Source organism: Cibotium barometz, chromosome 1 (genome assembly GCF_041138505.1).
Source record: "Cibotium barometz isolate CiBa-2024 chromosome 1, ASM4113850v1, whole genome shotgun sequence".
In the NCBI taxonomy this organism is placed as follows: Eukaryota; Viridiplantae; Streptophyta; class Polypodiopsida; order Cyatheales; family Cibotiaceae; genus Cibotium; species Cibotium barometz.
The window spans coordinates 22,200,672-22,225,753 of record NC_141046.1 but is presented as its reverse complement, the minus strand read 5'-3'; the positions used below and the strand labels follow the sequence as shown (position 1 = coordinate 22,225,753).

The following is a 25,082-nucleotide window of genomic DNA, read 5'->3' as shown; positions in this document are numbered from 1 at the left end:
CACACACATAAGAGCATATATTCACACAAAGCTCTTTGTACTGAGTTTCTATCAAACCTCCGAAAATGCAGGGCAAACTCAACCATAATGAAGCCTAGCACTAAGGGAAGTAGCAAATAGAAAGAATTAGTACAACAAATAAGTAGTCATCTATGTTGATGACTTGATTGCCACAAGGGACGGTGAGTGACATTCATAAGGTGAAGATGCTCCTTAAGAAAAAGTTTGAAATAAAGGATTTAGGTGAGCTGCAAATCTACGATACTTCCTAGGTATAGAGGTGATTAGATCGTTTGGCTTTGCAAAGGTAGCATGTCCAAGTATGGAACGAACAGGTTATAAGCCAATCTAATTGCCATTGAAGCAAAACACAAAATTGACTACAGATGCAGGTGATCTTTTGGAGGACCCTACTATGTACAAGCGCATTGTAGGAAATTTGATCTACATGACTATCTCCAGGCTAGATTTGAGCTGCGTGTTGAATTGGTGAATCCGTTTATGCAAGGCCCAACTAGGAGGATAATGTCCACAGTACACTATGGATATTTCCATGAGACTGGAGTACATATACAAATACATGGATATATAAATGCAAATTGGGCTAACAGTGTCTCAGACAGGAAATCTACTAGCTGCTTTATATTTTCTTTTGGGAGTGTTGTTGTTAGGTGGAGCAACAAAAAGCAACCAACGGTTGCTTGCTTTGTCGGGTACAGCGATCAAAACAAGGACGTTACTTTGGTAGCATGTGAGGTAGATTGGTTACAGAAGCTACTTACAAATATGGGTGAGTCCATGGATAGGACTGCTGTCATTTATTGTGACAACATGAGCAGCATATAGTTGGCTAGTAACCCAGCGTATCATGCTAGGACAAAGCACATTGAGGTGCATTATCATTTTGTGAGGGAGAAAATTCTAACAAGTGATGTGGATTTGGTATACGTCAACACAAAGGATCATGCGGCTGACATCTTCACAAAGTCATTGGGTATAGAGAAGCTCCACGGGTTCACGCGCTTACTTGGAGTACAGGGTATGGAGTTGAGCTCAAGGAGTGTTGAGATATCGACCTCAGCTAGTGCAAATATGGATGACACACCAGGATGAATTCTTCACACTTATGCCACAGGCATGGTTGATGAGATTATGGGTGATATGCCGCCTGTGAACTACAGGCTGTGTGACAACCACTTTGTTCACTAGAGTTGTGGCATAGTTATAGCATCGAGCAGTGGAGTCAGGAATAAAAAATGTAATATCATCACACCCCACGTAAAAATATGCCAGCACTGAGCTATCGGGCTCTAGAGTCCTAAATATATTCAATCGTCGTGGGCATACCATGATGCTTGAATATCTAGGCTAAAATATATATGTCACATGTTGTCAAGTGATATTCTTCCATGCCAGAACCACAACAATCCACCATATAGTATCATTTCCCTGAGGAGTCTTGGGTAGGACAACGCTAACTTTGCCCTTCACTTTCTCACTTCAGGTTATCGCCCTCGACATTGCCACACCCCACTGGACTCCTGAAACCCAAGTCTACGAACGATGGAAGCTCGTCATTAGCATATCCACATGTACATGCATGGAAGGTCTCTCGAATTGGATCAAGGAGTTGTCTCCTGCTAATCGCATTTATGGCTCAAAATATGGTGTAAGGAAAGAGAGCTAAAGATCAAACACCCATGATTGGATTATCGCGAGCATAATTTTTGATGCCAAACCTCCACATAGAAGGGCTTAGAAAGAACTTTGGGTGATTATGCAAGCAGCAAGAATTTGGGCTTGGAGAAAAGCAGACTAGATGGGGGACGTTCATGATCGCTTACAGATAGCATGAACATCACACCCATAAGAATCTGTGAGAGATGATTGAGGGCACGAGCTCCCAAACAAGAGACATGGCACACTGGAGACATTGAGGACGGCATTTTTCAATGTGGTTGTGCTAGGCTTGCAAGAGGCACTTTGGAAGGTTTAATGGTATGTTGACCTCATAATCATGAGGTAGTTTTGGAAATCAATGCTCCAACCTTAGCAGTGTGACCGTGTGGGTGACATGTTGCTCTATTTTGTAAAGTCCCCTTTATGAGGAGTAGCCGTTGTGTGTTGGGCATGTCCGAGCACCCACAATACCCAGCTTTGACACTGGATCTTAGTCATAGGTGACCGGATGGTTGTGAGACCACTCTGTAAACTTGGCACTATGCCAAGTAGGATGCATGTAAATGCAGGTCGATAAGACTTCACACTTGGGTAGAAGGAGATGTTCTCGAGACACCTTGTCCTCGGGTTGTGGGGTCCGAACGGACACACAAATGACCTCAGATGACCTTGGAAGTTGCACTCAGACCTTCAGTCTAATGTTTAGTCTATTATTGTCCCAACCAGGTGATGTAGTCAGTTCGGTCCAGCTGGAACAATCGTAGGATGGCCGACATGGACAGACCTATGATAGGACCAACCCTCGGTACTATATCCAGACAGGTTCGGCAACCTCCTTCGTCACATTGAGATCATCGAGTTTAGATCTATCTTCACTGCATTGTACGCCCTTGCTTGTACACAATTTCAGAGTCTGCCTAGATCGCCATCAAAGCTCCTTGCCATAGCACATGAGTGGACAGACAATAATTCAATATTATTCTCCATCTCTCTTGCATTCAGTTTCTTGTCTTCTGGAAGATTCTGAAGTTTGTGTGAGCACACAAGTCGTATTTTCTAACAGAAGTTAGGGCTACAATCGCTTTAATTACTTGCCGGGTATGACCCACACCCCTTGGAAGGCCTTCATGATGTCCTTCTAACCTCAAAATAAGACAAAGAAACTTGTAGGGGAAAAGGAGAAAGCAGTTAGGAAGCAGAGAGTTTCAACTCATACTTAACCAAGCACATGGAAATAGGTTAGTGGCACCTTTTTTGAGGGAAGCCTTCTTGCTGTACAGAAAAAACCATGAAAATGAAAGATTTATAATTACAAAAATAAACGCAAATAGATGCATGCAATAAGAAAAGCCAAGTTAGTGATGCAAGCAAAATTTACTGCAGAACATTGTAATTTTAAAGAATAGCATTCCAGCAATTATATATGGAAACAACACTTTGCTAAGACCAAAACCATACGATCAAGATAGTGCACATAATACTCAGGTCCCACTTTAGCATCTCGCCGGTCCACGATTTCAGCAGTGTCTGCAAAGCACGAGTTAATTATTACATCTTTGAAAAAAACTTTGCATAGGCAAAAATTAAAATACAGTGACAGTTTTTGCAAAGCTTGGCCTGAAACACCACAAATCATAAAACTTCTTAAAGGCAACTAGTTAAATAAGCAAACCCATGCACTACAGGTATTTCACAAAAATCAGCAGCATATCAAAATAATACACAACTGTCAACAGCTATGCAAGTCGAAAGTCCTGCACATTTTACAAAAATTGAAGCGCACAGTTTGCAGTTCCACAGTATAAAAAAATCATGAAGCGGTCAAGCTGGAGATCTAGATTTGTCTTATAAATTGTTTTTGAGCTTGAAAAAATAAAATCCAAGTGAGGAAAAAAAAAAAAGGATAGGGCCCCTTTCATTTCATATCCAAGTTGTAGAATGGTCATTTGTCTTGCTTAGGTCCATGTACCACAAATATTTGCACTGTGCCCATGTGGAGTCTTCAAATAGTAGCACTCTTGTAACTATCTAAATGTTGGTGTTACACATCCTCAAACCTTGTTGAATGCACTTATCTTACTCGTCCCATTGTAGGCCAGATGCTCCAACAAACATGGAACAAATACTATAATGACCAAATCAAGCCAGCATCTTCCTTTCTTTAATGGACATTCGGAATGATGAAAGAAAGGAAAAGGTCAAACAATGAAAAGAACAAATAAGTATGAATGTCACCCATCCCAAAAAACTGAGGGTAAATATCCCAGAAAGTGCAAGAAGCAAGCAAGCACAACAGGTTGGGGATGGTAGAACATTCTGTGCACACGTCACTGGAAAAGCACAAACAAAGCACAGGAATGCAAAAAGTATGCAATTTTGCAACATTGTCATGTACATCAATAATTTACTAAGAAGTTAGTCTTTTAAAACTAGCACTTTGAATTTGCATAATGTTTGGTAGTGAGGCAAGTAGTCTTATTACAAGACTCCACTATAGCAAGAGACGAGGGTCCATACATGAGGGAAGAAGAAAGGAGTGTTCTTGTTGAACTAGCTGGAAACGGGCCTAAAAGCATTGTTTCTATTTGAGACAGTTACCGCATATGCAACAGATGAGCATTCAATTGGCTGCAATGCATTTGTCCAATGACTGATGGTATGCAAGTACCCTTCTAAGCATTTACCTAAAAGACATGTTTCTATTTGATACATTTACCCCTAACCCTCAAAATGCATGCATTAAGTATAAAAAGACAATCTATCAAGTATCACCTCTTTTCTGAGGGTACAAAATAGGAAACTACTAGCAGCACGTATGCACAACTATCAACCCAACAAACTAACTTTACAAAATCAATGCAAGAAAGAAAATGGTGTCAATACTTACGATAGATATTATCCCATGAAGAGAGACAAAGGACACGAGCACCAACTTCAAATCTCATTTTTGAGCCAGTTCCCGAGAGTAGGACACCATCATCTCCCTCAGATAATAATGAGTCACCCTGAAATCAAGGAAAAGAGTGATAAATAAAATTCTCTCTCTCTCTCTCTCTCTCTCTCTCTCTCTCTCTCTCTCTCTCTCTCTCTCTCTAACACCATCATTTACCGAGGGATTAGTGTTGGTTTTTTCTATATATGTCGTCTTTTTTTTTCCATGATGAGATTCCATGGACACATTGTACACCTTTTGTCCCATAGACCCATTGGGCCTTTTGCAAGACGTTAATATATATCTTCATCTTCTTCTCTATGGCAGCTCTATACACGATATCGCCTACACAGCCTCTTCCACCGAAGATGCTATACATGGCAGCTCTATACACGAGAGACATGGATATCGCCTACACAGCCTCTTCCACCGAAGATGCTATACTACAGAGATCACTTCATGAGTATCACTGATGATGGATTTATAGAGAGGCCTAGATACATGGAGGGCTTTTTACCACACGGCTCCCGAGTGGCTATTGGTCAGCTCAGAGTTTCATCACACCGATTGGAGATTGAGACTGGCAGAGCAGCACGGATCCCCCGAGAGGAGAGGGTATGCAGATTGTGCAGAGAGGAGGTGGAGAGTGAGGAGCATTATGTATGCAGATGCAGAGCATATACAGCCATCAGAGAGAGATATCCCATTTTATTCAGAGAGCCACATTCCCTACACCAGATCTTCGAGGCAGCAGACCAGCGCATACTGGGGAGATACATTCTAGACATACAGCGCCACAGAGAGACATTATTACAAGCTCAGACAGCTCCAGAGGGGGGGCGACAGACACAGATTACTACATTTTTTTCAGAGATCCATCCCCCTCCCAGACCCTACACGGCAGGGAATTACTCTCCAGAGAGCAGAGACACTTAGAGCCCGCAGGAGACAGAGGACACCTGGCTTTCGGACACCACGCCTATACCAGAGAGAGATGACAGAGATCAGAGCTCAGTTTCACAGAGAGGGTGCGGAGCGACTGGCTTGCTTCAGAGCACACCCAAGCATGTTCTTCAGGGAGCTGTGGACACCCCCTTCACTGATGTATACCATTTTATACCCCCAATATGGTACAGGATGGAGCTAGCTAGGTTGCATATCATGATTGTATACTCCATGCATATAGCTTTGCATTCTCCTAGTAGTAGAGCTCCATCCCCTGCACACCCAGATTCAGCTTTTTTTGTTCAGTACTTTTTCATTTTGTTGGGATGACAGAGGATACCCCATACAGGTACTCCGATTTGTCTCATAGGCCGAGTTCGGTCTTTTGGAAGACGTTAATAAAATCTTTCTTTCTTTCTTTCTTTCTCTCATTACACCCGCGTCCATTTTGATCACGCGCTAGACCCTGTTTACTCGGATCACATCTACCACCGCCTCCAAGATGTGGATCCTACTTTCCCCCTACCCGCCCTCACATCACAGCTCACCGCCATTCTCCACACATCCACCACCACTTCTTTCATCTACAACAAGCCACCTTGCGGTTCCATGCCCCATAACTGTTAGTATGATGACGAATGCCAAGCCATACACTCCTATCTTAAGCATGAGGTACGGATTGGGCAAATCACAAAGCGCCAAGCGCAGCGGATTTGTCAACCCCTCACCCGGTGCAAGAAACCCAAGTGCCCCATAAAACGTGTATGTGGGGTGCATTTTGGGCAAGATGCAATGGGCATCATTCCCAAAAGATGGATCAGTTAGGGCTGTCCAGAAATTACAGCTTATACATAGTGATGTATGTGGTTCCATAAGGCCACCATCGATCGTAAGATATCCCTAGGTGCATCCATTGAAGGCAAAGTCAAACGTTTTTACATGCTTTAGACACTTTGTTTCTATGGCTAAAGATGTGTCTACATGACACATGTGTCCGTACAGATCGAGGGGGCGGAGTATATGTCAAAGGAGTTTCATGTATATATGGCTAAAAGAGGCATAAAACATCAATGCTTAGTGCCTTATACACCTCAGCAAATTGGTGTGGCTAAGAGGAAGAATAGATCTCTCATGGAGAAGGCACGTTGCATGGTTAAAGGCCAAGATTTGCCTCATGTTTTTTGGTTGGAGACAGTTATGTTTGCCAATTACGCGCTAAACAAATGCCCCACCAAGGCCTTGCAAGCAGACAATTACCCCTTATGAAGCTTGGAATGGCAAGAAGCCCTCTGTGGCTCAAATTTGCGTGTTTTTGGTTGTCTTGCTTATACTCTTCTGCCTAAGCAATAACGCAATAAGTGTTAGCAATTTCAACCCCAGTTTCTGCTCTTTTATATGGTGCCCATTTGGTCCCCTTTTGTATGGCCCTTGCTTGTGGGCTGGCCACCCCTTTTTACTATTTTTCTGGGATTTTTCCTAACCATTCTGGCATTTTTCCAGTCGGCCATGTCCAACAGCTCCAGTCGGCCTGTTTATGAGCCCAACACTTCCCCACTATAAATAGTGGGTGCTGGCCTCTCATTTCTCATTCAGTCTTGTACATATTATGCTCCCTCACTTATGAGACTAACAGTGTCTCTTGCTTGGGACTGTTTTGGTTCAGTATATTGAGCATAGTTTGCTCCATATCTCTCTCTCTCTTGCACTCTCTGTTCAGCACATTGCCACTCTGCTTCCGCTCTGTGCACTCTTTCGTGATATCATCGCTCCCGGTTTAGCAACCTTTCTGCTGCCCCAGATTCAGCCCTGTTTTCAGCACCTACTCCTCTGCGTTTTCTTCCAGATTCATAGCTTTTGCTGCTGCGTTTTCTGGACAGCACCCTGCTGGTCGCTTATCCTTTAGATTGGCTTCACCGATTCAGCCATCTGGCTCTTGTTGATCAGCGTTTCATTGCCCACTTGGAGATTGGACTGCAAGCGGCCTGTTTTCTACAGGACAGCACTTGTTCACTGCTGCGTTTTCCTCTCCAGTAGCCCTTTCCCTTTGCAGAGGAGGCTTGTGGTGTTGCAGGCTTTGGTGGCACTCTTGGTACATGTGGAGGACACCTTTTCTTCAGAGTTTGTGCATTTCTTGAGATTGAGCCCAAGCTTTTGTGATGGCTGCTCCCGCTTCTCTTCATATGTTTGCTGAGTCTGCCAAGTTGGATGGTTCCAACTACACCCTATGGACCGGCCAATGCCACCCCTCCCACCCTTGCTTCCGGTGGTGTGACTCAGGCACAAATTGATATTTGGCAGTCGAATGATCGACGTGTTTTCTCCTTCCTGATGTTGAACTGTCAAGATGCTGTTCTCTCTCATGTGCGTACAGCAGATGCTGCACATGAAGTTTGGAAGGCTTTTGCAGATTTCTATGAGATTAAGTCTCCGGGTCAGATTTTGGCATTGGAAACGCAACTTATGAACTTATCAGTTTCTACGTTTCCATCTTTATCTGCTTTCATCTCGAAGATGAAAGATCTCCGAGACGAACTTGCTGTTTGTGGCAAGGACATCTCCACAGAGGATATGGCTATTCGACTGCTCTCCAAACTTCCAGAGAGGTTTGATGCATACTTTCAATCTCTGGTTTCTTCTCCTCGTCCTGTTCCAGTTACTTGGGAGGAAGTTCTCCCCTCCGTTATGCAGATTGAGTCTCGCTTTGAGGAGCAGACTGGCACCTCCAGTGGCCCTGATGGAGCTTTGGCAGCACGAGATAAAGGGAAGACTCAAAAGAAAGGAAAAGGGGGTTCTAACAAGAACTCCAAGGATTCCGATAAGGATAAAGACAACAAATCTTCAAAGAATAAGGACATTGAATGTCATTATTGTGGCAAGAAGGGTCACAAGTCACCCCAATGTCACAAGAAGAAGCGTGATGAAGCAGAAAAAAGAACTTTCCTCAACGGCGGTGTCTCAACCCAAGAAGCATGATGGAATTCTTCTCTAGCAGGTACTCGGCGTATACTTGCTCTTGTGACTTCTCAGTCACGGTCTTGGATTGTTGATAGCGGTGCTACTGCTCATATGACACCCCATCGAGATTGGTTCGAGGACTTCACTGCCAGATCAGGCGAGATCACTCTAGGTGATTCTTCTTCTGTGCCAGTGCATGGTCATGGCACTATCCCCATCTTCCGTTCTGACGAGGACAAGAGGTACTTCTCTGATGTTCTGTATATTCCAGATTTGGCTTTTAACCTTTTGTCAGTGAGTGCTCTTACAGCTCAGGGTGCGGAGGTGATCTTTTCTCGTTATGAGATTACCATTCGTGATAAGACGACTGGTAGCATCTTGGCTCAGGGAGTCCAAGATAGTGGCCTCTACAAATTGACCGCTCTGCTTTCTTCTAGTGCTTCTTCTGCTCTTTGGCATGCTCGGTTTGGCCATTTGAGCTATCAGCTTCTGCAGCGAGCTTCGAAGGATGGGTTGGTTGATGGATTACCGACTATCAAGCCTCTGTCTTCTGCTTGTTCCTCTTGTTTACAGGGGAAGCAACACCGAGCCGCCTTTCCAAAGGAGGCGACACACAGATCTTCGACGTCACTTGCTCTCATTCATGCAGACTTATGTGGTCCTATAAGTACCGCGTCTTTGAGTAAGGCATTGTACATGCTCGTGATGGTGGATGATTTTACCAGATATACTTGGGTCTTCTTTCTGAAGACCAAGGATGAGACTTTTCATCACTTCTGTGATTGGAAAGCTGAGGTGGAAAAAGAGACCAGTCACTCGGTCAAGGCTCTCAGGACCGATGGAGGGGGTGAGTTCACATCCCAGGAGTTTCAGCAATATTGCAAGACACATGGCATTCGGAGACAGCTTACTACAGCATATACTCCATCACAGAATGGAGTTGCCGAGAGGAAGAACAGGACCATTATGGAGATGGCCCATGATATGCTTGAGCATTCTTCATTACCTCCACGTTTCTGGGCTGAGGCGGCTTCCACTGTTGTCTACATTCAGAATAGGTCTCCTATTGCTGCTCTTCCCGACAAAACTCCATATGAGGTTTTCCATGGTGAGAAGCCCTCCATTGTTCATTTCCGGATATTTGGATGTACGGCGTATGTTCATGTGCCTAAGGAGCACCGCTCCAAGTTGGACTCGAAGTCTCAGCGCATGACTTTTCTCGGATACAGCACTGTGTCCAAGGCATATCGTCTTTATGATCCTCAGGCCGATAAAGTTGTTGTGAGCCGTGATGTGGTGTTCGACGAGACTCCTAAATCTTCAGAGAGGGGTGGTGAGCTTCTTCTTCCTGCACCTCCTCCTCCTTCTCCTCCTACTCCCGCTGTTACTGTTACACCTCCACATGAGGATACTCAGTCAGATGATGATGACCCTGCTCCTCCTCCGGCGAGTTCGAGCAGATCTGTACCTGGTTGGTATTATCAGACAATTCGTGATTCTGGGTTACGTGAGCTTCCTTCTGCTCCTCCGCCTGGTTCTCTTCGGCGTTCTTCCAAAGTTACAGGGAAACAAATTCATGAGGGCAACATGTTTGTTAATTATGCTCTTATGTCTACAATCATTAATGGTCCTTCTAATCCCACTTCTGTAGACGAGGCTCTTTCACATGAGTCTTGGCGTCATGCTCTGCAGACAGGGCTGGATGCTATCGAACGGAATGGCACTTGGATTTTAGTGCCTCGGCCTTTGCAGCGTAAGGTGATTGGTGTGCGTTGGATTTTCAAATCAAAGTTCCGAGCTGATGGCAGCTTGGACAAGCACAAGGCGAGGTTGGTTGCCAAGGGTTATGCTCAGCGCCCTGGTGTCGACTTCGATGAGACCTTCGCTCCGACGGCCCGGATGACTACCATTCGCACCGTTCTTGCACTTGCAGGACATCATAGATGGCCCGTTTTCCAGATGGACGTCAAGTCGGCTTTCCTAAATGGAGAGCTTACACAGGAGGTTTATATTGATCAGCCACCAAGATTTGTTGTTCGTGATTCTGGGTTACGTGAGCTTCCTTCTGCTCCTCCGCCTGGTTCTCTTCGGCGTTCTTCCAAAGTTACAGGGAAACAAATTCATATGTGCAACATGTTTGTTAATTATGCTCTTATGTCTACAATCATTAATGGTCCTTCTAATCCCACTTCTGTAGACGAGGCTCTTTCACATGAGTCTTGGCGTCATGCTCTGCAGACAGGGCTGGATGCTATCGAACGGAATGGCACTTGGATTTTGGTGCCTCGGCCTTTGCAACGTAAGGTGATTGGTGTGCGTTGGATTTTCAAATCAAAGTTCCGAGCTGATGGCAGCTTGGACAAGCACAAGGCGAGGTTGGTTGCCAAGGGTTATGCTCAGCGCCCTGGTGTCGACTTCGATGAGACCTTCGCTCCGACGGCCCAGATGACTACCATTCGCACCGTTCTTGCACTTGCAGGACATCATAGATGGCCCGTTTTCCAGATGGACGTCAAGTCGGCTTTCCTAAATGGAGAGCTTACACAGGAGGTTTATATTGATCAGCCACCAAGATTTGTTGTTCCGGGCAAACAGGATCATGTGTACCGGCTAAAGAAGGCTTTATATGGTCTAAAGCAGGCTCCGCGGGCTTGGTACCAGAGGATTGATGAGTTCTTTCAAAAGCTCGGCCTGCGCCGTTCTCATGCAGATTCGAACCTTTATATCCTCCTTGAGAGGGGGTCGATTGTTATCATTGTGGTCTATGTTGATGACCTCATCTTTACAGGTTCTTATTTTGTGTGGATCCGATCTGTTATGGATGCTTTGGAGACAGAGTTTGAGATGACGGATCTTGGCCTCTTGCATTATTTTCTTGGCTTTGAGATTTGGCAGACCTCGAAGGGCATTTTCTTCTCTCAGCAGAAGTACACTCGGGAGATTCTCGACAGATTTCAGATGACTAGGTGCAAACCAGTATCTTCTCCTATGCATATTGGTGAGAAGCTTTCTTCACTTGATGCTTCTCCAAGGACTGATCAGGGACAGTATCGGATTCTCATCGGTTGTTTGGTATGTTTGACCTACTCCCAATTGGACATATGCTTCCTTCTCATCCAAACCCCGTCAACAGTATTGGCGGTGTGCTCTCGGAGTTCTTCGGTACTTGCGTGGCACTCTGGATTTTGGCATCTTTTATGGCCAAGGACGCACTCTTGTTCGATGGTCTGACTCAGATGGGGCTGGAGATCCAGATACACGGCGTTCGACCACTGGTTGTGTTTTTTCACTTGGGTCTGGAGCCATTTCTTGGAGCAGTAAAAAGCAGCCTACTGTAGCGCTTTCCTCTACCGAGGCGGAGTACCGTGCAATTTGTTATGCTACATGTGAGGCGATATGGTTGCGGAGATTATTGGAGGAGCTCCGCTGTCCTCCTACCGGATCTACTCTTCTTTGGTGTGACAATCAGAGTTGCATCGCCATCACCAAGAACCCTGTGTTTCATGCTCGTACGAAACACATTGAGATTCAGTATCACTATGTTCGTGAACGGGTTCTTGCTGGAGATTTGCATTTGGAGTATTGTCCTTCCGCGGAGAATGCTGCTTATTTGTTCACCAAGCCGGTTTCTCAGGCTTCCTTGGCTCCTCATCTTCAGATTCTCGGAGTTTGTTCAGCATCTGGTGCTGAGAGGGGGGTGTTAGCACTTTCATTCCCAGTTTCTGCTCTTTTATGGTGCCCATTTGCTTCCCTTTTGTATGGCCCTTGCTTGTGGGCTGGCCACCCCTTTTTACTATTTTTCTGGGATTTTTCCCAACCATTCTGGCATTTTTCCAGTCGGCCATGTCCAACAGCTCCAGTCGGCCTGTTTATGAGCTCCAGTCGGCCAACACTTCCCCACTATAAATAGTGGGTGCTGGCCTCTCATTTCTCATTCAATCTTGTACATATTCTGCTCCCTCACTTATGAGACTAACAGTGTCTCTGGCTTGGGACTGTTTTGGTTCAATATATTCAGCATAGTTTGCTCCATATCTCTCTCTCTCTCTTGCACTCTCTGTTCAGCACATTCTAGTGCCAGTGTGCTTCCGCTCTATGCACTCTTTCAATAAGCTAGAGATCAAGGAGCCACATAGTAGCGTGGGGCTATGTAACATGCGGAAGCTTGGGGGGAGATCGATAACTTCAATGCTCAAAAATCAACACACGTTTCACGACGAGAATAATGCACAAAACTAAAAAATAGATGTGCAGAAAATAGAGAGAGAGATAGAGAGGGAGAAGAGGACACAGTATTGGGTCCCAAATACCCTCTGTAGGGCCCCACCACAAATGGTGTATTCGCTTTTATTAGAATGATGCAGACTCTGAAATAAAAGACTGAACATGAACCTTCTTGGCTGAGATAGATCTCTGCCCTTGACCTTCAATCCTTCACCCTTGCGTTAGCTTCTTCCTTGGCTGTCCTAGCCCTTGAGTTAGCTTCAACACATTGTGAATTATGAGATGGGTGGGACTGAATTATGGCTTGGATTTATATACCCCTTAGTGATGCTAGCAAAATAGCATTTAATGCTGCTCTTCACGACTTGCAAAATAGCATTTAATGCTGAATAATCCCACATGTTCACACCAACCCAGCTGCTCGCTTCTGTCCAGGCTATTTGGGCAGCCCTATGCTCTGGCCGCCTACAGTCCTGGCTGCCCTATGGGCTAGCCGACTAGCTGGGCTGGCCCAAATGCATGTCGGCTGGTTGGACCGGCCCCTAGTGCATGTCGGCTGGCTGGACTGGACCCTAGCCGACAAGGCCCCAACTTCCTTGGCTGGTGGGCAAAGGCCATGGACCCCTTGGGGTGGCCTAAGGCCTACCCCCGCCCAAACATGGGATATAATACCCCTTTCTAGGGTAACCCTAAGGAATGCCCCCTTCTACATGCAACCTACATGCCCTACACAGATGTCTGGCATTTGGTCACAGACCAAACACACAGAGCAACTGACATCATTCCAGAGGGAGACTCACAGCGCGGACTGGCACTGCTTCATGTGCAAGACAATGCACACCTAACCTTGGACGCATGTGCAGGACAATGCACACCTGACCTCGGACGCATGGAGTGGAACCCTGGCTGACTCATCACGGACTACGCTCACATGGGACCAGTTTTCCACCTCAAGTCCTGCACCTTCTTGTTCAGATATGTCTACGTGGCATCCGAGTGCGGGATGCACGTGACATCCTCTTCTGCTTAACTTGACAGAAGCTACATAGCCTCCAAATAGTCCATCAAAAGCCGGGTAGCCGTCGAAGAACTCTTTGTCAAGCCATACCGCTTCATGGGTCCCTCGGTCTTGAAACTTTGTGAGGAACTGTCTTTGTCTTCGGTCTGAGCCATGCTTGAAGCGATGCAAAAGGATCTGTTTTGGAACCATCTCTTCAGCTTCATCAATGATATCCGGTTCCACTTCGTCTTTCACTTTTGAAGGGATCGGACCTGCATATGGTTTCAACCAGCTGACATGGAACACATCGGGCATAGTCCAACCAACTCCGAGGTAGCTTCAACTTCATTGAAACCTCGTTAATCTTTCTCTGGATGGGAAAAGGTCCAAAGCTCCTGAATGACAACTTTGGGCATCGCTTGCCCACCTGTTTCAACCTTTGCTTCATAATCCAAAGATAAACCCAAACACCTTCTAAAAACTTCATATCCCTTTGGTCTTTGTTGGCCTGTCAAGTGTAGGCCTCCTGCACTTTAGCCAACCTGTCTTTTACTGACTCCAAAATCTCTTGGTAAGACTCTGTTAATCTGTTTGCTTCAGATACTGAAGACCAGGTTCTGGTCAATAGCGACTGGAATGGTCTTCCAAACGCTGCTTAATATGGAGTCCTGCCAATAGCTGAAGAAAAAGAATCATTCAAACTAAAGGCAAATAAGATTCCCACTTACCTTGCTGATCGTGGACATAACACTTTAGTACATCAAAGGCCAATTGGTTGAAGATTTCTGTCCGGCCATCCGTCTGTAGGTGAAATGCACTGGAAAAATTCAATTTAGTACCGAAGTTATCAAACAATGCCCTCCAAAAATCACTGGTAAACTTGGCATCTCGATCTGACACTATGGCTAGGTCCTAGGGATCCCACCTATCGCGTACCAATGTTGAATGAACAAATGGGCAACATCTTCGGTGGTCACATTGGCTCTGCATGGAATAAGCATAACAAATTTACTAAATCTATCAACTATAGTCAAGCACTGAGTATTACGCTTACCCATACTGGGAGACAGATTCATGACAAAATCCATTGAAATATCTTAGATCCCTCAAAAATTGGTAAGGACTGTAACAACCTATCTTCTTCCCACGCATGTAAGTGCAGCAACACCCGTCAGTAGCAGTACCTGGTGGTGGCGGCTGTACTTGGTGGCGGCGGCTGCACTTGGTGGCAGCGGCTGTAGCAGTCGCCTGGCTCCTGCGCAGCAACATCACCTGTCTCAGCAGCCCTATGAGATAGCCTTCTCCTCATAGAGCGGCCAACTGGAGGAGAAGCATCTCTTTCCCTTATGATCACTTGTTTCCCACCCTTATATGAGGCAAGTTTGTATTTAGCCCTTCGTGGCTGTTTTTTCTTTAGCTAATTGAAGGATCTCTTTCCCAGGGAAAAAAAAAATCTCATGGCCATGGAACTGGCAAGGATGGCTTCAACTTGGTGGTATGGGACGCTAGGTTGGGGTCACCAGTGGCAAGCTCGCGACAATCTAACCTCACGCATGCGGGCGGGGAGGGGGAGGTGTTTCGAGGTACCGAACCTCTGGTTGGGTGGTGAGTTGCTAGCCTCAATCTATTGACGTGTCCGATGTTCAGGTCTATGGAAACCTTACTATGGTTTCTCAAGTATGTCCTCTACCATAGTAAGCCTACCGAAAGGTAGGTCCCAAGTTCGAACCATGACACATGAGATTGGGAAGCTCACAACAAATAAATTCCACACGTCTGTGTGGTTATTCCCTCCCCCTGTATGAGATAGCCTTCTCCTCATAAAGCAACCAGCCGGAGGAGAAGTGCATCTTTCTCCACCTCTTGATTCTTTGATCCTCACCCCATACATGGAGGCGAGTTTGTATCTAGGCCTTCATGGCTGTATTTAGCCCTTCGTGGCTGGTTTTTGTTAACTAATAAAAGGATCTTTTTCCTAGAAAAAGAAAAATTCCACAAGTGGGAGGTAAGATGGGACATATGTTTATTTAAGGTGGTCTGGACTGCATGCTAATATAACAATGACCTTACATCTACACACCATGAGTCCACCTTGACACTCTCCCACTCAATAGAGAGATTACTTCCTCACAGTTAATAAGGGGGAATCCATCTACAGGCCACAATTCTCAGCAGCCACTTGTTGCAGGCACAGAGGACATCCATAGAATTGCTACATTTACTCGTCCCAAGCATAGAGGACATGAGCCAACAAACCCAAATGTGTTGCTGATTAGGGGCACAAGGAGGTTGTATGTACCACAGAGGAGGTTGAAGTTGCAGTCCAAATTTCCAAGGATACTACCACTGTATTTTCAAAGGACCTAGACGAAGAGACGTTGATTATTAAAGTCATTGCACCAAAAAGTATGGCATTGAGAAAGTATCACGGTCAAGAACACCACGTGAACAATTCTCACTTCCTTTTCGCCCAAGATTGGTCAGCACAGCGCACTCAAACTTGATTGAAGGATAAAGGCCCATCCTCAAGATACTAGTCTTCAGACCTCTCACAGTATCTTGATTTGTGAAGATTGTTGGGCTCCCCATTCCAGCCAGGCACTAGCTAAACACACAGTAATGACCTGCACACCTGCAGCAATCAGACGCTTGTATATCTCATCGCAGTAAAAGGCAGCCAAATCAACCAATCAGCGGGAGGCTATCCTTTTGATCTGATGCAACGTCTCCTAACAATCTTGACGTCCGTACAAGTACTTCGGTAGAATTTTTCCGCAAGGATTGCATGGGATCTAACCTAGGCCGCTGCAAGGAGACGAATGTAAAAAAATCCATCCAGACCTCTAAGGGTTCAGACTTGTGCATAACCCCCTCAGAGTGAGGGTGCTGCAATAGTACTATTCCAAGAGCTTGCTAGGGCCTGTGAAGCCTGCAAGCCCGAAAACTATCCTGTGTATTTTTTTATTTGATTTACTGCACAATTTCAAAGGATCAAAGAGGCGAAAATTCAGCAAATTTTAGGATCAAAAAACTCGAATCGTTAGAATTAATAGCCAAGCACAGAGAGAGAGGAGGGGGCGGGGGGAAGCTTACCAGGGCCATAGCTTCCAAAGTATGATGGTGGTCCTCAGCGTCTTCCATCTGTGGACGAAAAAGAAGCGCTGCTTCTTCTTCTTCAAAATCTTCCAAATTTAGCGGGATCTTTCCATACATATGTAAACGGGCCCCACGACCCCTGAGGCTTTTTTTCGACGGGCATTTGGGTGGGGACCACGGGCTTCGGGTGGCCGCCGATTTGGACGGGCAGTCTGTCCGGACTTCGGTCTCGCCGCCGGCGATCTCCTCGTGTGTATATAACTTGAGTAAGTGACCAAATGTTTTCTTCAATTAATTGATATTCGAACGTTGCATTTTTCACTGTATCTAAAGTTTTAACTAAGGTCTAGTTATTTGAAGTTTAAGCTTCTTATCTTATCTTCTTACTATATATAAAAGGAGAAGGATTTTGTTCATGCCACGCATCCTTTCTTTTAGGTTCCTTAGGCCTTCATCACCTGCAACGCCAGTTACAACTTACGCCGCCTCCTTTTGGTTTCCTTGGGCCCACGGCAGTTATGCCAATTATATATAGAGCCATTGCTGCCCTCTGCATGCATGCACTCTAGATGCACACATCCTCCTCGCTTTTTGTGTTGATTTCGGTTAGCGTTTGTGTTGCGGTTGTTGTCTGTGGTGGGTGAGCCCCCTCTCTCTCTCTCTCTCTCTCTCTCTCTCTCTCTCTCTCTCTCTCTCTCTCTCTCTCTCTCTCTCTCTCTCTCTCTCGTTGTTCTGATTTTTTTATTCTTTTGTTTGTGCAGGCCAGCCCATCTTCAAGCCTCTAGTCTCCAAGTGGCACCTCTTCTTCGAGCCAACTTCTTTATAGCGGTCATCTTCAAGTAAGTGGTGGTCTCTTTCCTTGATTACGCTCCCTTGATTTCAGTGTGCGCGTGCCCCCCCAACCCATCACTGTATTTGTGTTTTTTGAGTGACCTTATTTCCTAAGCATGCATGCCACCTCTCCTATGTATATGTATGCCAAGTTTGGTGTTTTCTTCAAAGAAAAGTAAGTGCTTCAGGAGCTCCTTTTATGGATATGTATGGCAAGCATGGTGTATTCATATATAGGTAACCAAGTTTAGGACCATAAGGCCCAAAATGGGCTACAAATATAAGGCCTATCTCTCCTCTCTCGTCCAATGGACGGGTGTGGGGACTAGTTAGTTTTAACTCTCCATGCACTTTCCTTTTTTGGAAAGTCCTCGCTTATGATGAGTTTTTTGTTTGTTCGCTTTATCTTACCTGCCTTTGGGCAATAGTTGGTGGTGCTACATATATGTAGGTAATAGCTTTGATGTGTTTGGTTTTCCTTTTTTTTTAAATGATAACGTGAAAAGATGCAGGGGGGAAGAGAGCTTGAGCTCTTGCAAGCACACACACACTCACAAAACCCTAATAGAGAACACACAAGGTGAGAGACTGAAAATCTTCTTCTTCTTCACTCAACACACCATATACAAGATAAGAGTACAAACAATATGAAAGGTACTCAACCAATACATACACGGGTTCTCTATAGTGTGAACCCGACTAAATGAGCTAGCGCTATAACTATGCCAGTCTCTAGAATGGCTGCTGTCACACAGCCTGTCATCCCACTGGCCGCATATCACCCAAGATCTCACCAACCATGCCAGTGGTATAAGTGTGGGGCCTATCCCCCAGGCGGGTCATCAGTGTCCACCGCCTCACTGGATGAGCTCGATATCTCAACACTCCCCCTCGAGCTCAACTCCATCTCATGTACACCAAGCGAAGCCCTGAATCTGTGGAGCTTCTCTGTACCCAATGCTTTGGTGAAGATGTCAACTACCTGATCCTTTGTGCTGACATAAACAAGGTCAAGGTCTCCTACCAAGACCTTCTCTCTGACGAAATGGTAGTGGACCTCTATATGCTTCGTGCGAGCATGAAAAACTGGGTTCCTGGCCAACTGTATACTGTTAATGTTGTCACAGAAAATGACAACTTGTCTATCCACTAATAGACCCAAATCTGCAAGTAGCTTTCTCAACCAAGCTACCTCACATGCTGCCCCAGATCCTTCATCTCGAACTTCTGTCTAAGCAAGATCTTTACATCAAAGATCTCTGCATCATGATCCCCCGTAATGATCAAGTCATCTACATAGATGACAACAAGCACAACCCCTCTATCACCATGTCTCACATACAGCGAGAAATCTGCATTGGCTACATGAAAGCCAATAGTGACAAGATATTCAGAAATCTTGTCAGACCATGCTCTTGGTGCTTGCTTTAAGCCATACAAGGCTTTCTTCAACCTGCAAACATGCTCGGGGTGACTCACATCCTCATAACCAGGTGGCTGCAACATATACACCTCTTCTTGCAAATCCCCATGCAAGAATGCATTCTTTACATCCATCTCATGTAAAGACCATTGCTTTGACGTAGCCACTGCTCTATCACAACTCTCACTGTTGCCATCTTGGCAACTGGGCTGAAAGTTTCCTCATAATCAATGCCATATGTCTGCGCATATCCTTTGGCTACCAATCTAGCCTTGTACCTGTTTATGCTTCCATCACTGTTATGTTTAACTTTGTACACCCACTTACATCCAATGGCTTTCTTGCCTTCAGGCAATTGCACTAAATCCCAAGTTTCATTTCCATATAGTGCATCCATCTCCTCATCCATAGCTTTCTCCCAACACACATTTCCAACAGCCTCATCAATGCATGTGGGCTCAACAACCTGCACAACCTTTGCCATATATGCATAGTGATGTGCCACATAACCAGCATAAGTAAATCTCTGCACAGGATTTTTCACTCTCCTAGATCTTCGTAGCTTTTCATTCATGGCTTCCATAACCTTCTTTACACTAGGTGTTCTCATAGCTGGGATCCCAAGCTCCTCATCAAGGCTCATATCTGAGCCACTAGACTCTCCATCGACATGAGAATGCCCTACAGAAATGTCAGGCATACCAAGGGGCTCAACCACTTTCTCTTTTCCTTTACGTAATGTACTAATCACATTTGCAGGACTGGTATTATGACGCAGCCTGCCACTCCATGGTCTATCAACAGACCCACTAGATGAGGACTCTCCTGGTCCACTCAAAGACTATGATTGCTGACCTGCATTCTGTGCAACCACACTTCCACTCACATCAGCCCCAACAGCTTCTTTTTCAGCAGCATACCAGCTGCTCATCTCATCAAAGACAACATCCCTGCTTACCCTCAACTCACGTGTAGCAGGGTTATAACACCTGTATCCCTTTTGCTCAAGGGAATATCCAATAAACACACATTTTTCAGCTTTTGGATCCAGCTTAGTTCTCAGCTCATCTGGCACATGCACACATGCAATGCATCCAAAGACTTTCAGATGAGACAAATCTGGTTTTCTGCCAGTAAACCTCTCCTCTGGAGTTACATCATGTATGGCTGCAGTTGGAGTCCTGTTCATGATGTATACTGCTGTAGAAACAACCTCAGTCCAATAGCTATGCGGCATATTTTTCTCTTCCATCAATGCTCGTGCAATCTCGGCAATGTGCCTGTTTTTCCGCTCAGCAACTCCATTTTGCTGCGGAGTGTATCTGCATGTAAACTGTCTCCGAATACCATTCTTCTTCAAAAATTCAAAGAACTCATTGGAGAAGTACTCTCCCCCTCCATCTGACCTTAGGCACTTTACATATTTCCCTGTTTGCTTTTCAACCAAAACTCTGAAATTCTGAAAGTGAGTGAACACCTCACTCTTCTCCTTCATGAAATATACCCACACTTTTCTTGTGTGGTCATCATCAATAAACGTCACATAATACGTGCAGCCTCCCATAGATATGGTCTTCGTAGGACCCCATACATCTGAATGCACAATATCTAGTGCATTTCTGCTTACATATCTGTTACGTGGAAACACATGCTTTGTTTGCTTCCCAAATTGGCATGCTTCACATATTTTCTGCATACCTTCCACTTTAAATTTTGGCAGCCCTGTCACAATTCCTTTTGTCTGCATAGACTTCAATCTCTGCACATTCACATGTCCAATCCTTTTATGCCAAATGTCTGTGTCTGCAACAATTCCTGAACCATTTGCAAACATCGCAGCACTCATTTCAGGCATGTCTACATTCAACATAAACATTTTGCCCACTCTGTTGCCTTTTGCAACCAACCTGCACTTGTCTTTAAAATCTTCAACTAACAACCATTAGGGTTAAACCTAACCTGCAAACCCTGCTCAATCATCTGGCCAACTGAAACCAGATTCTTTGTTATGTTCGGAACGTGAAGTACATCTGCAAGGTACTTCACTTTGCCATCCTGCATAGACAATGGCACATCTCCAACATGGGCAATTGGATGAGCAGTGTCATCCTCTGTTTCCACAAAACCTGGTCTTTCCGGGTTTTTCATCTCCTTGAACCACTCCCCATGACTTGTCATGTGGTTCGAAGCACCTGAATCCACATACCATACATCATCTTTTTGTGCTGCTTCAACATTTTCAGACATGGCATTCACAACATGCTGCATAACAAACAACCTTTCATTATCCTAATTATTTCTGCTTGAGGATGCATAGTTGTTTTGCTGCACTTTTCCATTTTGCATGTCAGCCTGCTTCTTATAACATTCTGCCTGCACATGTCCAGGCTTACCACAATAATAGCATTCACGTGCATCATTATACTGCGTTTGCAAATTTCCATGGCCTCTTTGACTCCCCCTGCCTCTGAATTTGCCTCTTCCACCTGCGTGTTGTTGTTGTTGTTGTTGTGTATTCTGGGACTGTTGTTGCTGCTGCTGCTGTCCATAATTCTGATTACCTGTTCGGCCACCTCCTTTACCGCATCCACGGCCTCTTCTACCTCGTCCTCTTCCTAAACTTGTGTAGAAGGCCTATTGCTCTGAATTGTTTTTGCTTTGTGAAGACTGTTGGTCTTCACCCAAGCTCTTCTCTTCTATAATCAGCATAGACACCAAATCTGTAAAGTTGGGAATGTTTTCCCGAGTCTGAATAGACGTCTTGAACGCCTTGTATTGTGGCCCGAGACCACGTAGACAGACCTCCATCTTATCATCATCATCTACTGACACACCAATAGATGCAAGGGATTCCACAATACCCTTTATCTTCAACGCATAGTCATTCACAGACATGCTCTTTTTCTCCACAGTATGAAGTTCATTCTTCAACTGTATCTTACGTGCCTTGGTATTTGTTTCATAGAGCTTTACCAAGGTGTCCCACGTCTCCTTGGGGGACTTGGCATCCTGAATGTGCCCAATCATGGTGTCCTGTATACTAATGGAGAGCCAATACATAACTTTCATGGCTCCCTGGTTCCAGTCTTTAAACTCTTTCACATCTGCAGCAGTCGGATTTATGTCCGGTATCTCTGGTGCCTCTTCATGCTCACCTTCTATGTAGTCCCAATAGCCTTTTCCCATCAGGAAATTCATCAACCTGAACCTCCAAGCATGAAAGTTATTCTTATCAAGCTTCTCAGCCACAATCTGGGTTATCCCATCATTTGACATCTTGCCAAACACACAATTTTACCAGAAACAGCACTCTGGTTTTTCTACACAAACTGCTGTATTTTCTGTAGCGGTAATGTAGTACTCTCAAATGTCACAACCAGTGACTTCAATGTGCATACATACACCCAATGGCAACTGTTGACCTCTTTGCAGTACCCACAATGTCTGCACAGTCAATTTGTCTTCCTGCAGTTCTTAAAACAGAGTTCTGCAGAGAATCGATGACTTACCCGCAGTGCTCGAAATCGCCTGCTTTCTGAAAAACGGAGGTCCAGACGCGCCCGAAACGCGTTTTCGGCCAAAAAAATTCTATCCGATAGGACAATATAGTTGCCCTATAGCTTTACTCCCGCGAAGAAAGCTCCTCAATCAGAGATCGTTTTGCCGGTGCCTCCCGTAGAGCTCCCGACAAGGGTGTAGTCACCAACACAAATAGGGAAGAGTAGTTGAAGCTCTTACCCTCGTACCGCTTCCTGTGGTTCTCTTGCTTGCAGCTCAGCCCTTAGGCTCTTACCCTCGTACCGCTTCTTGTGGTTCTCTTGCTTGCAGCTCAGCCCTTAGGCTCTGATACCATGAAAAGATGTAGGGGGAAGAGAGCTTGAGCTCTTGCAAGCACACACACACTCACAAAACCCTAATAGAGAACACACAATTGGATGAGCTCGATATCTCAACATAACGCACGTGAATGATGTGAGGTATTTATGTATTCCTGGTCGTGGTGGTTGCTATGTATCTTTGTTAGTGGTTTTACAATGTGCAGGGAAGCATAACGCGCTCGTTTCTTTTGGAGCTACGTTTTTTTTGTTATTTAAGTATGCTCTATGTTGTTATTATCTATTGTGTCTCATGTGTCCTAAAAGCGATGTCCCCTTCGTGATATCATGAATAAGAAGACGTCAATCTTTGCACCTTGTCCATCATTGCTATGCCATTTCGGTCATCAATGGGATTCTTGCTCCACAAGTCAAACTTGCAAAAAATGTCATATTAACCCTGTTGTTCCATGATAGTGACTCCTCCCGAGGACAATTCTAATTTGCATAATTTACATGCTGTGAAAAAAAAAACTCGTTCCTTGGGACAATATCATGACTTCTCTATCTCTCAATGCTTCACCGATTATTATTTTTCTTCCTTTGTTTGTTTAAATTCTCCTTTTCATTTTGGTGCATATACTTGTTGTTACAAGTTCATCTAAAGCTGCAACAAATGCAAACAAAAAGAAGATTCAATCCGACCCTTCTATCCAAAATGAGAACCTATAATTTCCTCATGAGAAGAAGACAAAGATGGTTGAGGTCTCTATTACCTTTGGAATCACATGGATCTCCCTTTCTGGGAACCCCTTATCTATATGAAAGGTCTGGAAAAGGGTGGCATGCTACATTACCTTCGTTTTCAAATGGTATTTAGATTAATGACATTAACCTTAATTAGTGTGTGTAGTTTGTTAAACTCTATATGGTATGGGATATCTATAAATAAGCCTCTAGAGGATAATGTGTAGGGCCTCAAATAGATCTGCATGCATACCTACGAGGGTATGATGGGATAATGTATTTCGGTTCTAACTATCACCACACACAAGTGATCAAACACATTAATCGTTCCCACATTAGATTCACTCACAATGTTATTGTGTATTTAAGTAGATTCACTCCCACATGTCCTCACATGCGTCACACGTGCCTTAGAGTTGATCAGATTCACTCACAATGAAACTCACATAACCTTTACACGCGTCACACGTGTCTTCAGTTGATCGAAGTCACTCACAATCAAACACGTGTCTTCAGTTGATCGGAGTCACTCACAATCAAACTCGTACATTGGATTCATTCATAATGTTTTCATACGCATCACACGTATTCACAAAGTATACCACACGTTTCACACGTGTCACAATTGCTGGTTGGATTCACTCACAACCCTCATCAAGAATTAATTCAAAAGAGTTGATTGGATTCACTCACAATCAAACTCACACATTTCTTACATGCGTCACTCATGTCACGGTTGGTTGGATTCACTCACAACCAAATTAATCACACTTGGATTCACTCATGTCACGGTTGGTTGGATTCACTCACAACCAAATTAATCACACTTGGGTCACCCGAGATATTCTTTTCACTTATTGGATCACCCAATAATACATTAATTACTGTAACAATTTTCGCCATGAAGAAGCCTCATCTCTCAACATCATGATGTTATGAGATCAAGAGATACTCTCATGTTGGGCCTCGGACTGCCATCTCCCCATGCTAATGATTCCGTGGTGTCCTAGTGCTCACTCTTTTAGTCATTGGTTACAGACTACTTCTACTACCTACTTAATGTTAAAGGGGTCTATGCCACTTCGAGAAGCTTACCATGAAGAACCTCTATATTACTTCTACTTAATGTTAAAGGGTCTATGCCACTTCGAGAAGCTTACCATGAAGAACCTCTATATTGCTTATCACTTTTTCCATGCCACCTCAACACGCTATCTACCAACCACTAAGGCTCCCTAAAGCTATTGACTGCTTTGCCTTACATTTTCTTCTACCACCAGGGCTCCATAAAGCTTCTCACCCCTTTTTTTACATTTGTTTGTGGGTGAACTTGTATCATAGCACTTAACCTCACATGCTAACTTGTATCATACCACTTAACCTCACATGCCAACTTCATGGCATCCATCCACAGCTTTCTATCTTGGAAACTTC

General features: G+C 44.6%; 1 protein-coding gene across 2 annotated transcripts in view; it reads right to left on the bottom strand.

The window, feature by feature from the left end:
* Nucleotides 1-17,123, bottom strand: part of LOC147641742 (putative MYST-like histone acetyltransferase 1) — a 65,694-nt gene extending 48,571 nt beyond the window's left edge. For both annotated transcript variants that reach the window (XR_015266011.1, XM_086799049.1), the window contains exons 1-3: nucleotides 16,830-17,123; nucleotides 4,568-4,685; nucleotides 3,139-3,207 (exon numbers count right to left, since the gene is read on the bottom strand). Coding sequence is in view for 1 of the 2 variants with exons in the window: in XM_086799049.1 (XP_086655175.1) it covers nucleotides 3,139-3,207; nucleotides 4,568-4,685; nucleotides 16,830-16,949 (307 nt within the window). In the remaining variant the exon portion in view is untranslated. The remainder of the gene's footprint in view (nucleotides 1-3,138; nucleotides 3,208-4,567; nucleotides 4,686-16,829) is intronic.
* Nucleotides 17,124-25,082: the final 7,959 nt, after the last annotated feature.